Raw genomic sequence first — 20,014 nt, 5'->3', positions numbered from 1 at the left:
GCATTTAGCTTGAGGCCATGACTTTGACATCAGGTGTCCGTCTTAGTAAGGCCCTTTTGGAGAATGTCTGTGCCAGCTGGAGAGTCAATTATGGCTCCCAGTTTGCGGTCATCAGCGAACTTGGTTAGCCATAGTCCTCCTGTATTTGCCTGTACTTCTGAGAAATATATGCCAAACAGTAGGGGGTCCCAGGACCGAGCCTTGCAGGACACCACTTGTGACTGGTTTAGAGTCAGACCTGGAGCCCGCTATTCTTACTGTGTGAGTTCTGTCTGTAAGCCAGTTGGCAATCCATTACGTGACGTAGGGGTTTATGTTCAGGCTGGTGAGCTTTTCTGTAATACCCGAGTGGGGAATGGTGTCGAAAGCCTTGGCGAGGTCAAGGTAGGCTGTGTGAACCACCTTTCCCTCATCTATAGCCCTGGTGACTGCTCAAAGAAGTCAACCATGTTCAGTAGGCATGATCTGCCCTTAACAAAGCCGAACTGGGTCGGGTCAAGTGTTTGGAGGTTCCCAATGTCTTTGCTAATGAGTTCCATGATGATGCGCTCCATAGCCTTGCAGACCAGAAAAGTCAGGCTTATGGGGTAACAGTTACCAGGGTCAGTTGTGGCCCCTACTTTGTGGAGAGGAATAACTGTTGCTGTGCGCCATTCTATGGGCACATAGCCTGTGGAGAGGCTGAGGTTGAACAGTGTGTTTAGGTGGGGGGAGGTTAGTTCGTTCTGTAGTTTGTGCAAAACGCAGCCTGGGACACCATCTGGCCCCACTGATGCTGTGTTTTTGGCTTTTAAAAGGGCTGTTTTCACCTGTGCGTCTGTGACTTCCGGGACACTACACTTTTCTGGTATTGTTGTGGGTCCTTTTGGGGGTGAGAGGGGGGTGAAGTTGGCACTGAATCTATTGATGTTGGCAATATCAGTAGGTTCAGTATACTTTGTGCTATTGTGCACTAGTTCAGTGCATATCTGCGAGTTGCCACTTAGATTCTTAACACAGCTAAAGGCGGCTTTGTGGTTATCTTTTGAATCCTTGGCTATTTTTTTTTCAAAGTTGGCCTTGGATGATTTTGAGGGACCTTAGTTTCTTATGGATACTGCTCAGGGATGTCTTTCCTTCTTGGGATTTGCTTTTTTCTGAACTAGTTTCCTCCTTCTATTGTATAGCCTGTTTATGGCAGGGGTCCACCAAACTGGTTTCCTTCTCTTAGAGGAGTGAGTCTTGGTTTTGCTAGGGATGGCACAATCCAAGCATCCTTGTAGGCGATCAGAGTGCATTCGTAAAGGTTTCTGCATCTTCGCCAGCGTTATCCTTTAGCTAGGATGCCCTGCAGGACTGCAGTGGCAAACCCTGCCCTGGATTTGGAGAAGAGAGGCAGGTGGTAATGCTTGGTAAAAGTGTGAACAGATGTCCAGGTGGCAGCCTCCAAGATGTTTCTGGTGGGGGCTCCTCTTAGGAAAGCTGCAGAGGTGGAGGCGGCTCTGGTGGAGTGTGTCCTGACTCCCTTGGGGGGAGGCTTTCATGCTGTTTGTAGCAGACATGGATGCAGTGTGCTATCCATTTAGAAATGGTTTGCTTGGAGATGGCTTTGCCTTCTGCCCCTGTAGCAAAGCTAAGCAGCAATTGATCAGACTTTCTGAATGATTTAGTCCTGCCCAGATAGAATCTAAGATGTGTGTGCACATCTAGAGAGTGAAGAATCCTTCCCCCCCTTGTTCTGGGGATTAGGAAAGAAGGTGGGCAGATGAATGGATTGGTTGAGAGCCACACTGGACACAACCTTGGGCATGAAGGATGGGTTAGTTCTGAGAGATACCCTGTCTGCATGGAAGATGATGAAGGGATCCACAGCCATGAGTGCTTGCAGCTCAGAAACTCTTTTGGCTGAAGTGATGGTCAGAAGGAAAACGGTCCTCCAGGAGAGAAATTTTAGCTTTGCAGAAGAAGCTGGTTCAAAAGGGGCAGGGTGAGCTTTTCCAAGACAAAGTTAAGGTCCCCAAGCTAGCGTTAGTACCCTTTCAGGAGGGTCTCAAGTTGCTAGCCCCCCTGAGGAACTGTTTAATCAAAGGGTGTGAGAAAAGGGGCTGCTCAGTGGGAAAAAGAGCAGAAATAGCAGAGGCATTAATTTTTATAGAGGAGAAAGAGAGACTACTGTGTGGTAGGTCAGCTAAGTAATCCAGGATGAGAGGGATGGAGGGCTGTGCCGTATTGGCTTCCTTAGCCTGGATCCAGGTGCAGAACCTTTTCCATTTATCTGCATAAGATTTTCTGGTGCTAGGACATCTGGCCTCACAGATAACATCCAGAACCTGTTTACTTAGAATGAGAGATTGGTTCGGGGTTAGGGAATAAGCCAAGCTGCCAAATCGAGTTGTCTGCAATTTGGGATGCATGAATTCCCCTTCCCTCTGGGTCAGTAGGTTTGGAATCTGAGGAAGATGCCATGCAGGCAGCAGGGACAGGCTGCACAGCAAGGGGTACCAGTGTTGTCGGGGCCGTCTGGAGCTATAAGCTCCCTTAGTTTGAGCAGTACCCTTGGAATGAGAGGTAGGGGAGGAAAGGCATAGACCCATAGATTGACCCAGGAGAAGGACAGGGCATCCACTTTCCAAGCCAAGCAGTGATGCTCCCTGGTGCAAAATTTTCTGAGCTGATGGTTGATGTGGGAGGCAAACAGGTCGACCTTCGGGGTTCCCCATTTCTGACTTATTAGGGTGAAGGTACTTCTGTTGAGTTGCAACTCGTGGGCCCAGAAGGTTTCTGCTTAACTGGTCTGCCTGAGTTGAAAGAGCCTGGTAGGAATTGTGCTAACAGGTGTAGTTGCATGGAAGAGGCTGTAAGCCAAAGGGTCATGGCCAGCCTGCATAGCGGGTAGGAGTGAGTCTCTCCCTGCTTGTTGATGTACCACATCACAGTGGTGTTGTCTGTTTTCATCATGAGAACCCCTGGAGAGAAAAGAGGTTTGAAAGCTATCAAGGCATGCTGCACAACCATCATCTCTTTTGGAATGATGTGCAGAGGGATTTCCTGAGGGCTCCATTGGCCCTGTATGCACCTGCCGTCCAGGTGTGCACCCCAAGCATAGTCTGATGTGTCTGTGGTGAGGGTCTGGGCAGCAGGGGGTGTGGAGAAAGGCAGTCCCCCTGGTGTGGGAGCATGCTGTTTCCCACGAAAGAAATCCCTTTCTGCGGCAAGGAATTATAGGTAGAAGAGTTTCTAGGTCTTGAGAGTGCTGACACCAAAGGCTCTTTAGGTACCATTGAAGATTCCTCATGTGCAGTCTGGCACATGGAATGAGTAGTATGCAAGATGCCATGAACCCCAGAGCTTGCAGGATCTTCCTCGCAGATAGCTGGGGCCTGGTGGCTAGTTGGGAGAAGTAGGTTGTTAGGAAAAAGTGTTTCTCTGGTGTAAGGAATGCCATCTGGGATGCTGTGCCCAGACTTGCTCCCAGGAAGATTATCCCTTGGGTGGGCACCTGTTTGGATTTCTTTTCATTGATTGTGTTCCTAGGGAGGTTAGTAGTGTCTTTACAAAGGCCAGGTGCTTAAGCAGCTTTTCCTGGTTGTCTGCCTGAATAAGGCAGTCGTCTAAGTATGGATACATTTGAATATTTCTTTGTCTGCAAAATGCAATGGCCAGAGCCAGACATTTTGTAAAAACTCTGGGAGCAGTAGATAAGCCAAAGGGAAGCACAGAGAACTGAAAGTGTTGAGATCTTGCCCTGAAGCAGAGATTTCCTGCATAATTCCCTGATAGGAATGTGGAGGTAGGCCTCTTTTAGATCTAGGGTGGCTGGCCAAACTTCCTTGGAGAGCATGGGTAGCAGCTGCTGGAGGGTGTGCATTTTGAATTTTGGGATCACCAGGAAGGAGTTTAAAAATGATAGACCGAGGATGGGGCACCAGGTACCCTCTTTTCTGGACACCAGAAAAAGTCTGGAGTAGAAGCCTTGACCTATCTGTTCTGCAGGAATGTGCTCTACTGCTCTCATAGAGAGAAGGGAAATGGTTTGCTTTTGAGCCTCTGCTCACTGATTTGGTGGTATATCTGGGAATCCTTTTGGGTTGGAAGGGTATGGAAGTAGAATTTGTATCCCTGAGACACAATGTTCAGAACCCATTGGTCCTTGGTTATGGTGGCCCAGGTGCTTGAGTGAAATGAGAGTTTTCCTCCTAGGGGTAAGTGGAGGTGGGAAGAGAGGGGGGGAGGAGGAGGAGGTGAGTCATTGTGAGTTCTTACCATAAGGGGGTGGCTTAGAACTCACTGGTTTTGAAGTGGAGGTAGTCCACTGCTTACATCTCTGCATTCCCTAGGGCTGCTGTCTGGTAGGTTTGTTTTCACAGGGCCTAGGCTGGGGTGGTTTACTCAGAGCAGGAAAGGACCAGTGCTTGGAGGGAAAATGCCTGCTGAACCTAGGGGGCTGGACTCGTAAGAAATCCTTAACTGTTTGCAGAGATTTTGCTTTTTCTTCCATCTTTTTTTTAAGACCTCTTCTGCCTTAGTGCCAAATAAGTTACCTTTGTGCAAAGGGGCATCCAACAATTTAGATTTGACTGCTCTGGTAGGGGTTGTTCCTTAAGCCATTCATGTCTTCTAAGGTGTCAAAACCACAGTGTAAAACGTGTTTAGTTACTTGGCTTGCAGAATGCATGAAGTCTTCTAAATCTTTAGATTCTGTCCAAGTAGGAAGGGAGAACTTTTTTTAAGGAGTTCCAGAGGATGTTGCTGAAATTTCAGCATACGGAACTGACAATTCAGTGCCCTGATAGCAAGAGTAGCTGAGGTGTATACTTTTTTACCCCATCTGTCCAATGTTCGGGAATCCCTGTCTGAGGATGTGAGAGTCTTAGCAGAGGTTGCTTTAATTCCTTTTGGCCCTTGAGAAATTACCTCAGGGTCAGCTGTTGGATTTTTAAAAAGATATTTGTGTGAGTCAGGGACTCTACAGTACCGATCAGGCTTTCTGGGAGCAGGAGGTAGGGCATCAGTAGTCAAGCTGGATTCAAGGAAAACATCATCCACAACATCCAGGACTGGGGGGGATGGCCAAGGGTCTGTGTTGCGGAAGATCTAAGAATTCCCTGAGTCTCTTTTTGGACTGAGGGTGGTCCTGACTCTCCCACTGGAAATGCTCCCTTAAAGTATGCAGGGTTTCTCCAAAGGAAATATGCTCTGAGGGAGAAGCTGAAGGAATGGAGTCCTCTGCATCAGAATCCTCATAAGTGGAGAGGGGTTGCATGTCTTTATAGTCAGAAGCATCAGATTTATCTGACTCTTGTTCAGACAAAATTACAGGGGACAGATCTCTTAGTTTTTGAGGGGGAAACTTGGCTTTCCCTGATCAGCATAACAAGGTCTTCTGCCATTTTAAGCATTTGTTACTGAGGCAAGGTAGCAGGTGCCTGAGAGTGGGTTGTTGTTTTTTTGGATGTGGTTCGAACCCTGGACCTAAGAAACTCGGTTGTTTTTGAAAGAACAGTAGTCATGAAAGAAGACGTCTGTTTGTGCCGAGATTCAGTAGTGTGAAGGACTTCCTCGGAAGCTAGTGCCTGCTCAGCGGCTCCAGACCCATCCAAGTTAGAGACACCACAGAATCCTTAGTCGAAGAAGAGTTTTGCGGCATACCAGACTCTGAAAGGGTCTCGGTAGAGGCCTGCGAAATTAACTGAAGTGGGCATCAGGGGCTGCGAAAGTGCCTCACTGAATACCGGAGCAGTGACTACTAGCTTAATGGAAGCATTGTCAGTAGGTTTGGACCTGTGCGGTCTATCTCTGTCTTTACTTTTAAGTTTTTTTTTTCGGAAGATCTGCTGTTGGATGGCTTACCGAAGCCATGTTGGAATTCGAAGACTGTAAACTAAAGTATCTGGCTACAATAAGGGCCCAACGAGGGATAGTTCTGGCATTGAACAAAGCACATAAGCAACAACAGGGGACGTCGTGGTATGGGCCTAAACAAGTGACACAGTAAGAGTGGAAGTCTCAGTGTGGTATTTGCTTTCCACAGGCGAGACAATTGTTAACTTTTTCTGACATCGGTTAGTGCAAGAAAAAAGGATCCCTAATGGGGTACTTAACTTTAGAGGACTTCAACTTCAATTCGGAGATGAAAACTCAGGTAGCAGCCGACCGGCACTCGTGTGAACTGGTTCTGCTTCGGGCTCCACGGCAAGAAAGACTGATGTAATGGCATCGGCTGCCTTACTTTATACTACTGACGACCTGACATTAGTCCTCAAGCGACAGCAACTGATGCAGAAATACTAAGCCTCTGGTACTCGGGCTGGCCGAGGGCTACCCTGGCAGGGATAACCCAAATGCAATGACTGCAACAGTAAAACACAAAGAACATCCTTCGGTTATAGTTCTATTAATCAGGATGGAGACGGGATAGGCTATGGCATCTGCAGCTTTTTGCAGATATTCTGCAGGTAAGAGATCAGCAGAGAGAGTGGTTAGTTTAAGTTTCTTAATAAGGGTTCGAACAAGGGATGTGGGAACAGGTTGAAGGTGAAAGGAGGGTTGAGGGCTGAGTATAGAAGTAATAGGACTTCAGCCATCAGGAGATAGCCGGTTGGCTGGAGATTGGATGGTTTCAGTAAAGAAACTGCTAAAGGTATTGGCAACTTCTTCAGGACTATTGTGGTTAGTGCCTGAGGGGGTTGGAGTGGTGGATTGTCCTGAGTGCAGGAGTTTATTGATACCTGCCCAGAACTTTTGAGGTTTATTTTGGTGGGTTTGTTGTAATTGGTAACAAAAGTTTGGGTGGTGCAGTGGTTAACATTGTCACCTCACAGCAAGAGGTTCTCCGGTTCGATTCTCGGCTGGGGTGCCTTCTGTGTGGAGTTTGCATGTTCTCCCTGTGTTCGCGTGGGTTTCCTCCGGGTACTCCCGTTTCCTCCCACATTCCAAAGACATGCATCTGGAGCATTTCTCCCCGGGCCTCCGCTGAAAACAGGCTCTGTGGAACCTAGTCGGACTTTCCCGGTCAACACATGATAAATAAAAAAAATAAAGTTTTTTTTATCTGACAAAATGGATTTTTGTGTCATTCCTTAGCTGTCTGTATTTAATTTGAACTACGTGTTTTTTTGTGGTACACCACTTGGCCCATTCTTTATTTCTAAGTAGGATTTTTTGTCTAGTTTCTTTCGTGATCCACGGGACATTTTTGTTTTAGTTCTTATAAACTTGTGCATGGTAGTCTAGAATGGTTAAAAATTTAGTATTAAAGTATGTTACTGCTTCCTCCAATGGCAGGTGTTTTAGGACTGACCAATTACATAAACTTAATTAATTTTGGAAGTTATCAGGGTTGAAGCTTTTATGGTTCCTTATTGTCTTATAGGTGGATTGCTTAAGAATGTCAGTCTTATGCCTAACTATAAAGATAAGAAAGTGGTCGCTTATATCATCAGGGAGGGTCCCTACCTTGTATATTTGGGGATGACTATTAATGAGAATCCAGTTTAAGGTACTTTCTTTGTTGTTGGGTATGCTGATCCTAGTGGGGGAGGTAATAGTCTGAGTAAACTCATATAGGTTAACAGGGATAGTAGGGTGTTCAGAGGAACAGTTGTTCCAATCAATGTTAAAGTTGCCAAGGACTATGGTTTCTTGGGGGTAGTTAGTTGACAACCAATATAGGATGTCCTCAAGGGTGTTAATGTTATTACCTGGATGTATATACACACAGATGATATATATGCATTCACATTTATTGATTTGTACCTTAGTAACAAAAATTTCAGCATTACTCACCTGGAGTGGTTGAGAGGCTTCATTGGTCACCTGTAGCCCAGATTTATATACAACTGCTACCCCCACCTCCTTTCTTAGCTTTGTGGTCAAGTCTTATTATATTGTAACCGGGTGGTATTACTTCATTGTCTTGTGTTGACTGTTTTAGCCATGTTTCGGTAAGACATAATATATGTACAGAATAAACATCTAAGAGGGCATGCAGATGGGGAATCTTATTATTTATACTTCTAATGTTCAGGTGTCCGGTCAAGAGTGAGTTGTGAGGTCTGTTTAGGGTTTGTAAGTTAGAGGGAATAGTAGTGTTAGGGCTTGGGTTATTGATAGTGGTTGTTACCAGGGTTTGGATGAATGTCTCCATCTATTATGAGGTTGTGTTGTATCCTAAATATAAGTTTTCGGAGTTTACATATTAGATTCTGGTATTTTATTTCAAATTAACATAACTAGTTGAACATATAAAATCTTGTTAAGGACTCATGGGGATGAAAAAGAAAAGTTGTATAAAAGGTGAAAATAAGATTTGTCAGTTCTTGTCACATCACAGTATGCTGTTAACATATGCAACTAAATTCCATAGATCATGTTTATTTGGATGGTAATATTTAAATAAATATTTTATAGATCCATAGGTGTAATCCTAGACTTACGATCACTGGGGCCTTTACAAACCAAGCCACATAGCCAAAATGCATCCTGCAAGCTTTACTGAGCCTTAAAGGTTATGTTAACAGGTATATGTAAGTTAGGGTATGGATTTACTGACTTGCCTTCTTGTCCATTAGAGCAAAGGAGCTTGACCTGGTATAAATTTCCAATTTTTTCAAACAGTGGTCCAGATTACACATGAATAGGGTTAGGAAAGAATTTTGCTTTACATGGATGGGAAGCCTGTTCCAGAGTTTTCTGAGACAGATACCTTTCCTATTTATGAAGCAAGCATGATTCAAAGTCCCTAGATAGAAAGATTCTGATGTTACTGGTTTTGCAGATGTGTAAAAGGTCCATAAGGGCAGGATCCAAGGATGCCTTGCATGTCAAGCACATCATTTGATGTACATGTGAGGAAGAGAGCACTGCCACCCTACATACAGTTAAAATATCAGAGGCCAAGAAACAACTCTGTGTATAAGTTCATACGTGTTTACTAGGTTAACAACCATAAGGGCCTTTTTAAGCCTAGCCATGCATCCCAAATCTCTGACAAGTTCTGGTATCCTTGACGAGTGTAAATAGGGGCCTGGGAGATGAACCATTTACAAGCAGGGACCTGGCAGAGGAACCATTTACAGGTTTCCTGTGTCCATTAGAGACGTAGTGCCAAACCAGGGATGAATTTTCTATTCCCAACCCAACTGTCCAAGTTATACTTGAACTGGGTTAAGGAGGAACTCTGCTTTACATGGATGGGAAGCCTGTTCCAGAGACAGGGTAGTCTCTGGGATGCATACCTGTTTCTCCAGCAGGTCCTATTTCTATCACAGGCAAAGTTTAAGTCTTTAGAATGGGTAATTCTGGTGCTGTTTGTTTGGTGGATATACAGGAGGTCCAACAGAGTGGGGTCTGACAATGCCCTGTGTTCCAGGCATATATCTCCACAGCTTAAAGAAAATGAATTACTGTTATCAAGTGACACAATCTAAGGGACAGTCCTCTACGGCTACATTCAAAATACTCATGTTTTGAGGTCCACTTTCCTCTTTTTCTAGTTTTCCGCTCTCAAAGTGTATAGGATGGAATCACAGCTAAACAGAGGTCAGTTCTTTGCAGTGCTGACAGGTCTTATTCTGAAAACCTTTTAAAAATCGAAAGGCTGTTGGAAGAGCAATAGACCTCTGTGTAATGGGAATCTGATAGACTAAGGCCCTGTTTACACAAGGCAGAGACTGGATGCTGGGTGCTAGTGTCTCAGTCATTGCAAAATCAACTAAAATTATAGAGACCTTTATCACTTGCTGTAAGAAACATGCAGGGGAGTACCTTACTAAATTTATAAAGATATTCCGACACCATCCAAAAATACCTGCAGATCAGTACTTAACGGTAGGAGCAGCAAAACATAGGATACATTTCAAGATCCAGCTGGCTTAAGTTACAAAAACAATTCCATTATCCATTTCTGATAGAGCTAAGGCAGGGAGAAACAGCAGTGCAGAAGAAATTTGGAATGAGGGCAGATACACATGAGCCTCTTTGGAACCAGGGTATGCCTCATTGAGGATGTCTGGGCTGTTATAGCTAAACTTTAATTAAGGCAGTTTTAAAAAAAAGTTTTTACATTCTGCTGTTTACACTGAAGCTTCAGGGGCATTCCAAAAAAAGTGACAAGTGGAAGAGATGAGTACCCCTTATGATAGTGCAACTAGCCTGTAGTGTTCAACAAAGACTTTCAAATGTTTAGCTCTCCTAAGTAACACTATTTTGTTTAGTGTTCTTGTAACATTCACAGCTAGTCAGAGCGTGCACATTAGCTATGCAAAACAGACATTTTAAATGGTCATTCTTTGAAATAATTTGCTTCCTACAGTGGCAGTTGGTAAGCCCAGGGACATCACTTGCCAAATAAAAAAAAATACTGGCCAAATATAAAGCAGTTTCTTGCATCTCCAGACTGAGCCTAAATAGTCCAGCATGACCAGCAGTCTATCATGATCAACAAATAAACAAAAACATCAAGAAACAAAAATCAAAAGCCAAATTCATTTTGCGACACTGCCTGCTGACCATCAAGGCTTCCCCTAAAGGACTTAGGCCCACTCATTCCATCATGGTGGGGTTAAACTAGAATCACTGGAGTGACAGCTGTGCAGCAAGGATATCATTCAGGCAGCCATAAGGGTTATTTTTGCCCTCACCAACATCCTAGCTATGAGAACATTTCTAATCACAACTCTGGGTGGGGAGTGCTATCTGTCTCACTGTGGAGCCTCACAATGCCTTCTCCATGTGGCAGTATGCTTTCAAACACCTCCCAAAGAAGCTATCATGACGCTGTGGATTAGTGAAACAAATGCTTACCCCCAGGCCATAACCTGCACTGTCCCTCCTTCGAAGGATTGCTGCACTGTAAGGTCTAGTGTCATTCTTCCCTGTCCCACAGGATGGGGAAAAAAAACATCCTTTTCTGTCAACTTTCCAAAACACCACTCAAACTCATGTCACATAGGTCACAGTAAGTACTTTATGCCTCCATACCACTTACTCCCTTCAGTCTTTCCAGAAAGTAATTGAGAAATTTGAAACAAAGCAGATGACCTTTCATTTCAATGACAGGAAAAAATGGAGATGGTTCAAGCTAACCTTCTTTTTGCAAATGAATTTCATGCTGATGACCTCACCGCAGCAAGTACCTTTGCACCTTCATCCAAGGATCAACCACCTGCTTATTAAGTTTGACTAGAAGACTGACAACTGACTGACTGTGGCCAATCCTATTTTTGTACTGCAGCAGCAATCTTTTTTCAAACAAAAAACAAAAAAAAAAAAAACGGTCCATTCTAAAAGAGTGAAGTAAAGAGTTTTCTGTTATGAGACAAGGGAAAGATTACAATTATCAGTTCTAATATAGCAAGCAAGTGGGGTGTTGGCAAACAATTCACATTTTATTTTGGATAACTCCAAAGCAACAACAGTATTTGACCTGTTAAAAGTTAACATGCAAGACATATAGGATAGGATAATTAGAGCACTTCCAGGTCAAACTTCAGAGAATGCAGTGTCCAATCAGTGCAGAAATTTCACCAGAGTGTACACATTTAATGTAAAGACAAAGACAGAAGAGAACACAGAAAAGGTGTCAGAGCACATACCATGGGCACCCCCCTTCAGTACCACTGCTGCAAGTCAGCCTTCTGCACCTTGTGTTTTAACAGTCACTGTCTATTTCTCATCTTAGAGTTATAGGATTTATGTAACATTTGGTGTGCCAGTGTCCAGTATAGTCACAGGATTACTACAACCTTTGGTATTTTGAAAAGAAACACACATGACACACACCACACACACACACCACACACTCACACCACACACTCACACTCACACTCACACTCACACTCACACTCACACTCACACTCACACTCACACTCACACTCACACACACACACACACACACACACACACACACACACACTCACACACACACACACTCACACTCACACTCACACTCACACTCACACACACACACACACACACACACATTTCCATTTAAGATCAGGAATGCTCCTTTCCTTTCATTTCATGGACTCAGAATGTCACACACTACTCTGGGTGTAGTCTTGCCTGCAACAACATTATGAAAATGGGAGGTTACCTTCAAAGAAACTGCTGACAACTGAAAAACTTTAATACACAGTGAGGCAGACCTGCTACAAAGACAGAGTCAATGGATGGACTGTTTAAAATCTGAATTTTCATACTTTCTTTCTTCCCCATATAACCCACAAAGAAACATAACACAATTGAATTCACTCAATGGAGCAGGCAGCCCCTAGAGTGAGCTATATATCTAGACTATGGCTTATAGTAAAAAATAAACAAACCTTATGGCAATATCCTGGTAGTCAAGAAACAAAATGTTGCTTTGCTCACTTTAGGACACAACCAGCTCTTTTCCTTTTTTTAATATACTTTAATGACATATTTTCAAGTATGCACATTAGCAGCATAGACATTATTTCAAATTAGGTGCACATGAAGGGACTCTTAGTCAAAACATATTTTATAATTATGTACAAGTATAGAACACAAATACACAATATATGTTCAGATATAAAACTAAATTATACATACAATATATAACCCTTTGCAATGATTTATAACCTGCAGTTTAATTACAGCATTAAAAAAAAAAAAAAAAAAATTTTGAAACAACTAATAACACATCATGCTCCATCCACACTTCTTGGGATGACACAAAACTTCCTGTACTTTAGTGTAAATTAAATAAGAAAGAAATAAGAGACAGAAAAACATATCTGCTCCTTTAAACCTACATATAACTAATTGAAGCTACACTAGCTTCCTGTTGTCATACTGCAAAGGGTTAGGGCAGATAAAGTTGATAGGCTAAATGACTAAGAATACTGGAAGGGGACAAAATTCAATCTATGCAGATACTACTGTAGCGGTACCAGCTAGCTTAACATGGACAGATAGCTTATAACTACAGTGCGCTGTCATGTCTGGAAGTCTACTTTCTTTAGCACAGATAAAGTTAACTAGTGCGCAGCATGCAGGACACAAGAATGAAATAAAAGGAGCATACTGCAGAGTTACCACTTTAACAGGTAGGCTCATTTTATAAGCCGAACGATACAATCAAGGCTGGATCTGTTTCATACACACACAGTTTAGTTAAATAAATACATCACAGAGCGAACGCAGGTGACTAAACAATAATCAAAATACCAAAGATAACAATGCAAGGGCAACAATTACTCAGTAGGGCTCTCATCAATAGCAGGTGGCTGCCAGACTGTACTGCCTGCTGCACTTTTGTTTGTTTGGGGGGGGCTGTTTTTCATGGATTTGGTTTGGTTATCCTCCCTTTGCTTCTTTACTATGATTATATCTGTTGACTGTGCCTGAGGCAGTATGGCATAACGTGTGGAATCTTTTGGGTCCTTAACATTGGATCAAGTAGAAAGATGACCTATTGCAAGTATTTTAAAAGTGGACATTTGTGGGCTGTTTCACTTGCAGGGAATGTGATTGGACTGTTGGATTGTGAAATATGGTCCTAAAGTTATATTGGGCAAATGCTGCAATGAAGAAAGAAAGAAGGAAGAACCACCGTAATTACTGTAAAAGTTAGGGGGGTTGCAGTTTATTTTAGATGTAGTGGAAGTGGACTCCTGGACTTCTGGTGTGTGAGTTATGGTTATTTGCTTTTACTCAGTATTGAATTGATGGGGTGGTTTGTTACCAATTGCTTCCCAATTTTTCATACTCCCTTTATTAGACTTATAGAATGTATTTCAGCCTGCATTCGGGGTGGCTATTTTGATATTGATTGAATGTATCTTGTGGTGGCCAGTTTAGTGTTCAGATAAGATCATTGCAGTCTGTGTTTGAATTTTGACAAAACTCATTGATTCGTTAATGTGTGCTTTTGATTAAAATGTTGGAACACCATTTTAAATTTTGCTTTTCATCTTTAATACTTATTCCGCTGACAGCTGTGCAGCATTAGTTACTGCTTTAACACTATCATTGTTATCATTTACTAAAAAAGTATTACGTTATCAGTCAGAGTTTCTCGATAACACTGTTGCTGTTCTGTAGCAATAAGGGTAACTTACAGAGACTTGTTCTTAAGAAACCACTGCAACACTGTTTTACAGTTATCCGACTGTTTCTATCATTTACACTGTTGGGAGTTGAAAGTGTTTATGAAATAAGTACTGTAATAAACTTGAACAATAAAACCATTTTCAAACTGTGTTATAATTTCCAGTGACACAAAAGTATCTTAGTACGCAAAACCTGGTTATCTAGTTAAAATTATTTTGTCACCTAGAGTCAAATCTGTAAGAAAAATTATACAGAACAAAAAACACAGCTTGAGTCAACTTTCCCCACCATACCTATTTCCCCCAGGATTATCATAAAGCATTTCCCACCTTACCTGTCAGCTGCATATCCCATGAACAAGTAGCCAGTTAGGAATCCAATAATGAAGCAGACCTCTTCCACGGGTACTTCCCAATAATTGTCACATACAAGGTTCCACTGAGAAGAAATGGTTAAATTAGTTAGAAAAGCATTCTACCTTAAAATCTGGACTTGTCTTTTTTTTATTTTCAGACACCAAATTAATTTAATACAAGTACTTCTTAAATTTCAGGACAAACATTTAATTCAAAACTACTTTTACAATAAGAAAGGGACACACTGTTTCATGACACTGATTTCTTTTAAAGTGTAATGGTCTTTTCATTTTTATGCACCGCAATACATGCATATGTACAGCACCCTGTTTGCAAATAATGAAAACTAAAAAGCCTAAGTTCCATCAACATTTCACACACTGTCATTAACATTCAAAATGGAAGTTTTAAAAGGGAGACAACAGCTTACTGTGGCCAGTTAAACGACAAGTTTCTACATGGAATTTTCATTAAAAATCAAGAATAATTCATTATATTTTGCGAGATTTTATGCATGCAAACAGATATTACTTGATCACACTATATTGGCTTAAGCAGTAAAAAGCAATATCGAACAATTTAGCAAATTGTAACGCATGGACATACCATTTCAGATTTAACATTAAACTTTGATAGTGTCTACTGAACCCTAATCATTGTTTAATACTTCTTACTTGAGACAAGTTTGTACAAAATAATGATTCCATTCTCACAAACTACTACGATGCTATGTTTTTGTTAAATATATAGTGGATCAATAGGATTGGATATTTCATTTTACTGGAATAGCTGTTATCGACAGACGAATATGTTACAATAAATGCCATGCATGTATAAAACTCTCATATCCCTCAGTAACTAAATTGAAGATCAACCTCAAACAGGGCAAAACAAATTTTGTGAAATTATACTACTAAACTTTGCATCGGGCAAAAAAATGCTAAATTTATAACCACTAGGAATGTTTAAATGCAATAATTTGTGAAGAGGCTTATATACTGTACTATATATGCTCAGACTTCATATGAGCCTGACCTAGTCTCTAAAACAGATAAGAAAAATATTTTATAATTAGTATGGACTAAGAACAGAACGTTAAACAAATGTATTGTTATTCATGTTTTGTAGTAACGATGTTCCGATATCTCTTTCTGTACAACATGATGGAAATTCTTCATTTCATATCTTAAGTGATTCTGGTATTAGCTCTTTACAACATTTAAGGGTTGTGTCTTGTGATATCCACCGAAGGACTTAAGCCTTGCCCTATTAAGGTCCAGGCCACATTCATGTGTACCTTATTAACAAAATTAAGGTCGTAAACCATTTTTTCACTTAAACTGATCCTTGTCTCATTATCGACAGATTATACATGAAATATAAAAATGGGTAAAGTGATTCTGATTTAAAGCGGTGGCTCTATTAATTATTACACTATTGAAAAAAAGCAACGGATCCAAACAGGAAATCACCAGTCGTATAATATCCTTAACGCAATTTTTTATTTTGTTACAAGACAAAGTAGCGTTTTCGCTACACACAAATGGTAGCTTCTTCAGAGTAAATGTTTAAAAAGGTAGAAACACACGAATAAATAGGCAACGAAATGTTACAAAAATTTCATCACTTCCTGACAGAATTAACTTTTAAAGAGCAAGCAACATCATAAATGTTTCAGGTTGTACGCCAAGTATAAAAAACATGAAACCAACAGCAAAAAACAACATACAAAACCTGAAAGGCATAATTCAGTAAAACCAGCAGTGAATGCTTGACTCCTAAGGACATAACATAGTCAAGCCTTTTAATAAAAACGTATAAAATAAAAAAGCAAAAAAGCTAGCTGAAACTGCTATAAACTAAACCGAAATATCCTAATCAATTAAAATATATTGGGCTGGGTTAGGTGCAAGAGGTATAACCCAAACAGTCTAACTATTCATAAGAATGTACCTATTTTATAATTAAATGTGTATTCTAAAAATACCCAAAAGGTACCAGTATATGTTGAAGCCAACTAGGAATGCATGGCAAGAAGGAATGCCAAACCAGTAACCCTAGGTAATAAAGGTTTCAATACAGTTCATTAAATTACATCCGTCCAAAAGGATGGATAAACTCAACTACCTATTTTTTACCCAGCCCAATATATTTTAATTGATTAGGATATTTCGGTTTAGTTTATAGCAGTTTCAGCTAGCTTTTTTGCTTTTTTATTTTATACGTTTTTATTAAAAGGCTTGACTATGTTATGTCCTTAGGAGTCAAGCATCCACTGCTGGTTTTACTGAATTATGCCTTTCAGGTTTTGTATGTTGTTTTTTGCTGTTGGTTTCATGTTTTTTATACTTGGTGTACAACCTGAAACATTTATGATGTTGCTTGCTCTTTAAAAGTTAATTCAGTCAGGAAGTGATGTAATTTTTGTAACATTTCGTTGCCTATTTATTAGTGTGTTTCTACCTTTTTAAACATTTACTCTGAAGAAGCTACCATTTGTGTGTAGCGAAAACGCTACTTTGTCTTGTAACAAAATAAAAAATTGCGTTAAGGATATTATACGACTGGTGATTTCCTGTTTGGATCCGTTGCTTTTTTTCACTAGTTTATCTTTTCTTCTCGTGGTTACAATTATCACACTATTAGTTTAAACTGCAAACCAGAAAAAAAAAAGTTATCTTAGAGAAGTTGAAAATAAAAGCTGTATACTTGACCATAATGATAAATATGAGTGAGCAGATCGATCCCTTGCAACAGGACTAACACCATCAAGTGTTAGATCAATATCTAAAACTTTTCCAGGCTGTGAAACTCCTCTCTTATACATGTAATCCTCCACATGAAGACCTTCCCTAATATATCACATAAATTGGATGCAACATAAAATGGACAAGTCAGTACCAGGCAGGGAAATTACAATGAAGAGCCTGCTCATTCAGATCTAAGACAATGCTGAGTACACAATTTTCATATCTTGAATGAGGATATTTACCTTCCATAATAGCAAGAGACAGAGTCCGCAGCTCCTATTTCTACTTGGTCTCCTTCACGGGAACTTACCGCTGACCACGTGGCCTCAAAGAAAGGCCTGAACCTAGAGATCATATCCAGCTTATTAATATCTGGCAAGGTAACCATTTGCAATTTCGGGACATGCAATGCCAAGTCCTGAAATATGGAGACTGAAAGACCAAACATATGGACTTGCATACACTATTGTCTGAGATTGCCTTTTCTCATAATAGTCCCTCTTCTCCAAGGTCTGGCAATCTCAGAGTTAGCATATAAAATTTTGGGGAGTGCAGGAGACTTGCCCCCTACAAAAAAAATATTTAAAGAGAAAAACAATGTTCAAAATTCAGTTTTCTCCTGTGTTTTCTGTCCTTTTTCAGCCATTTTGGAACTTGGTATTTCAAGTTCTGACATTTGAGCATAAATCCAGTTGCAAAAGTATTCACAGATGTCTATTCAGCTTCTGCACAATTACAATCCAAGACTTTGTTGCAGAAAAAGGCCTGACAAGCCGCTATTGTAAGTTCATTAATTGTTTCTACAACCATAGGAACTATAAAGCAAATTAAGTATGAAGATTATATGTGCCTTTTCAAATAGCATACTCAAGATGTACCCTCCAACTCCAGGGAGACAGACAGACAACAGATCAGGCCAGGACTGAAACTGGCAGGGATCAATCCAGTCATAATGGTTGGTCTTGAAGGAGGCTTAACTATGGCAGACTACAACAGCTTGACAACATCCATTAACCTAGAGGTGCTGCCTTTGAAAGTGAACTGTGCCACACAGATGGATGGTTTTTAACTACTGTTGCAACACGGCGGTCAAAGGAAAGGGTGATGTTGACTCTGATGCCAAGATCCCCAACTACTGAGCTCATATGGAGTGAGGTACTGGCTATGCTGTAAGTCATAGATGACAGATGGATATTTTCCAAAAGTAGCAAAGCTAAACTTTTTTACATTTAGTTTGAGCCCTTCCTGTGTACTCCATTGCTTTGTATGGCCTACTATTTGTTGAAGACATTCTGTGCCAATGAGGCAACAGAAGATATTACCCAGCTTGCAGTTGTTAGTAAATTTGTTAGCCAAGGGTCAGGGTTTGTGGTACAGAGGTCAGAAAAATATAAAACAAAGGATGGATTCCAGTACTGACCCCTGTGGTATTCCACTGGTAGATAACCTTCTGAAGGGTCCTGCTGTCTTAATTATGGAAGTCCTATCCTTTGCCCAATTTGCAATCTGTTTTACCAAGCAAAAATCTAACTTTAATTATTGTGGCTTTTTATAACGCCAACGAAGGGTACAATGATGAAGGCCTTAGCCAGATCCAGATATGCGTGGACTGAGTGGTTACTGTCCACTGCCTCTGTAACTGTCTCAGAGAAGTTTACCAAGTTGACTAAAAACTGATCCATCCTTCACAAAACTAAACTGTTTTGCACCCAGTTGTATGACATTACTAATTCTGTAGTTTAAGACATTAAGTATGCCAAGTCCCCTTGCCTTGGAAATTAAGACTAGTTAGGCTGATGTGCCTGTAATTATCAGCACCATTAGTAGGACTCCCTTTATGCCCATGTGTCTCCTAAAACTGTTTTCAAAACTTAAGGGACATACCTGGTGGCTAGGCTTAAATTATACAAGTGCAGGGGGTTCAGTAAGGGCATGTGTGGCACTTAATTAGACATCTGGGTAAACTGCCTGGGCCCATGGAAGTGGTGCTTTTAGTTTTAAGAGTGCACCTAGGGCATCTCCTGTGGTGATCTTAGAGTTTGATTGAGACTCTGGACTTTTGTGGAATTTCAGTAACTACTTCTGGAATAAACATAGCGCACACAGTCTCCGTAGGTGTTACTTGTCTTTAGGATTAAAGTGAGTAATGCCATTTTGGACTCGTTCCACAAACTGAAAAGTAATTCTTCTTTTATCTTTGGTTTAGGACGCCACTTTTAGTTCATATTTATCTTTGGTCTTTGTGATTGCCATTTTCAGTTCCTTGCTGATCTTTTTCACCAAGTCTTTAATGTGAGTAGATTTGGTATGGGACTTGTTTATAGTGGTGAGCCATGATGATGCTTTATTTTCAAAATGTTCCATTATGTTTAGTTATAGTGGGGACTGCTAGATATACATGATTTTTATGTAACAGCAGAGTTCAGATGAAAAAAAAAAAACAGCAGCTGAAGCACTATGTGGAATACCAACAATTTCAAATAACATTAGACAGCTAAGCACAGAATTTAACCAAATCTGTATGCCTGAAGTCCTTGAATTGAAAACTGTTTACCATTATGGCATGAACGACTTTAAATCAGACTGTTACTAATTTATCCTTGGAACAAGCTCTCCATGTCAACTCTGAAGCATCCGAAAACCGTTCTTGGCAAGGGTGGCGGAACCAATGAGTACTCCTGGCTTGAGTGAAATCTGGTTGATATACTACAGAAATACATTTTGAAAGAAGGGCAAGAGAGGAATTAGGAAGAATAAAAGGTGGCAATGCAGAGTCCCACTGGACAGGACCTGCCACTGAATTTTCCTCATGAAGCATCTGCCCAAAGGAATCATTGATGCCATGTACCCTAA

At 41.0% G+C, this 20,014-nt stretch overlaps 1 protein-coding gene across 6 annotated transcripts in view; it reads right to left on the bottom strand.

Moving 5' to 3' along the window:
* The window catches only part of LOC122790739 (solute carrier family 22 member 17-like), a 766,774-nt gene that overhangs the window by 424,610 nt on the left and 322,150 nt on the right, over positions 1-20,014 (bottom strand). For all 6 annotated transcript variants that reach the window (XM_044058330.1, XM_044058329.1, XM_044058331.1 and 3 more), the window contains one exon: positions 14,390-14,493. In XM_044058330.1, the coding sequence (XP_043914265.1) occupies positions 14,390-14,493 (104 nt within the window). The remainder of the gene's footprint in view (positions 1-14,389; positions 14,494-20,014) is intronic.

The sequence above is a fragment of the Protopterus annectens genome, chromosome 16.part0 (assembly GCF_019279795.1).
Source record: "Protopterus annectens isolate FY-2018-M chromosome 16.part0, PAN1.0, whole genome shotgun sequence".
Lineage (NCBI taxonomy): Eukaryota > Metazoa > Chordata > Ceratodontiformes > Protopteridae > Protopterus > Protopterus annectens.
This window is presented reverse-complemented; position numbering and strand designations above follow the sequence as displayed.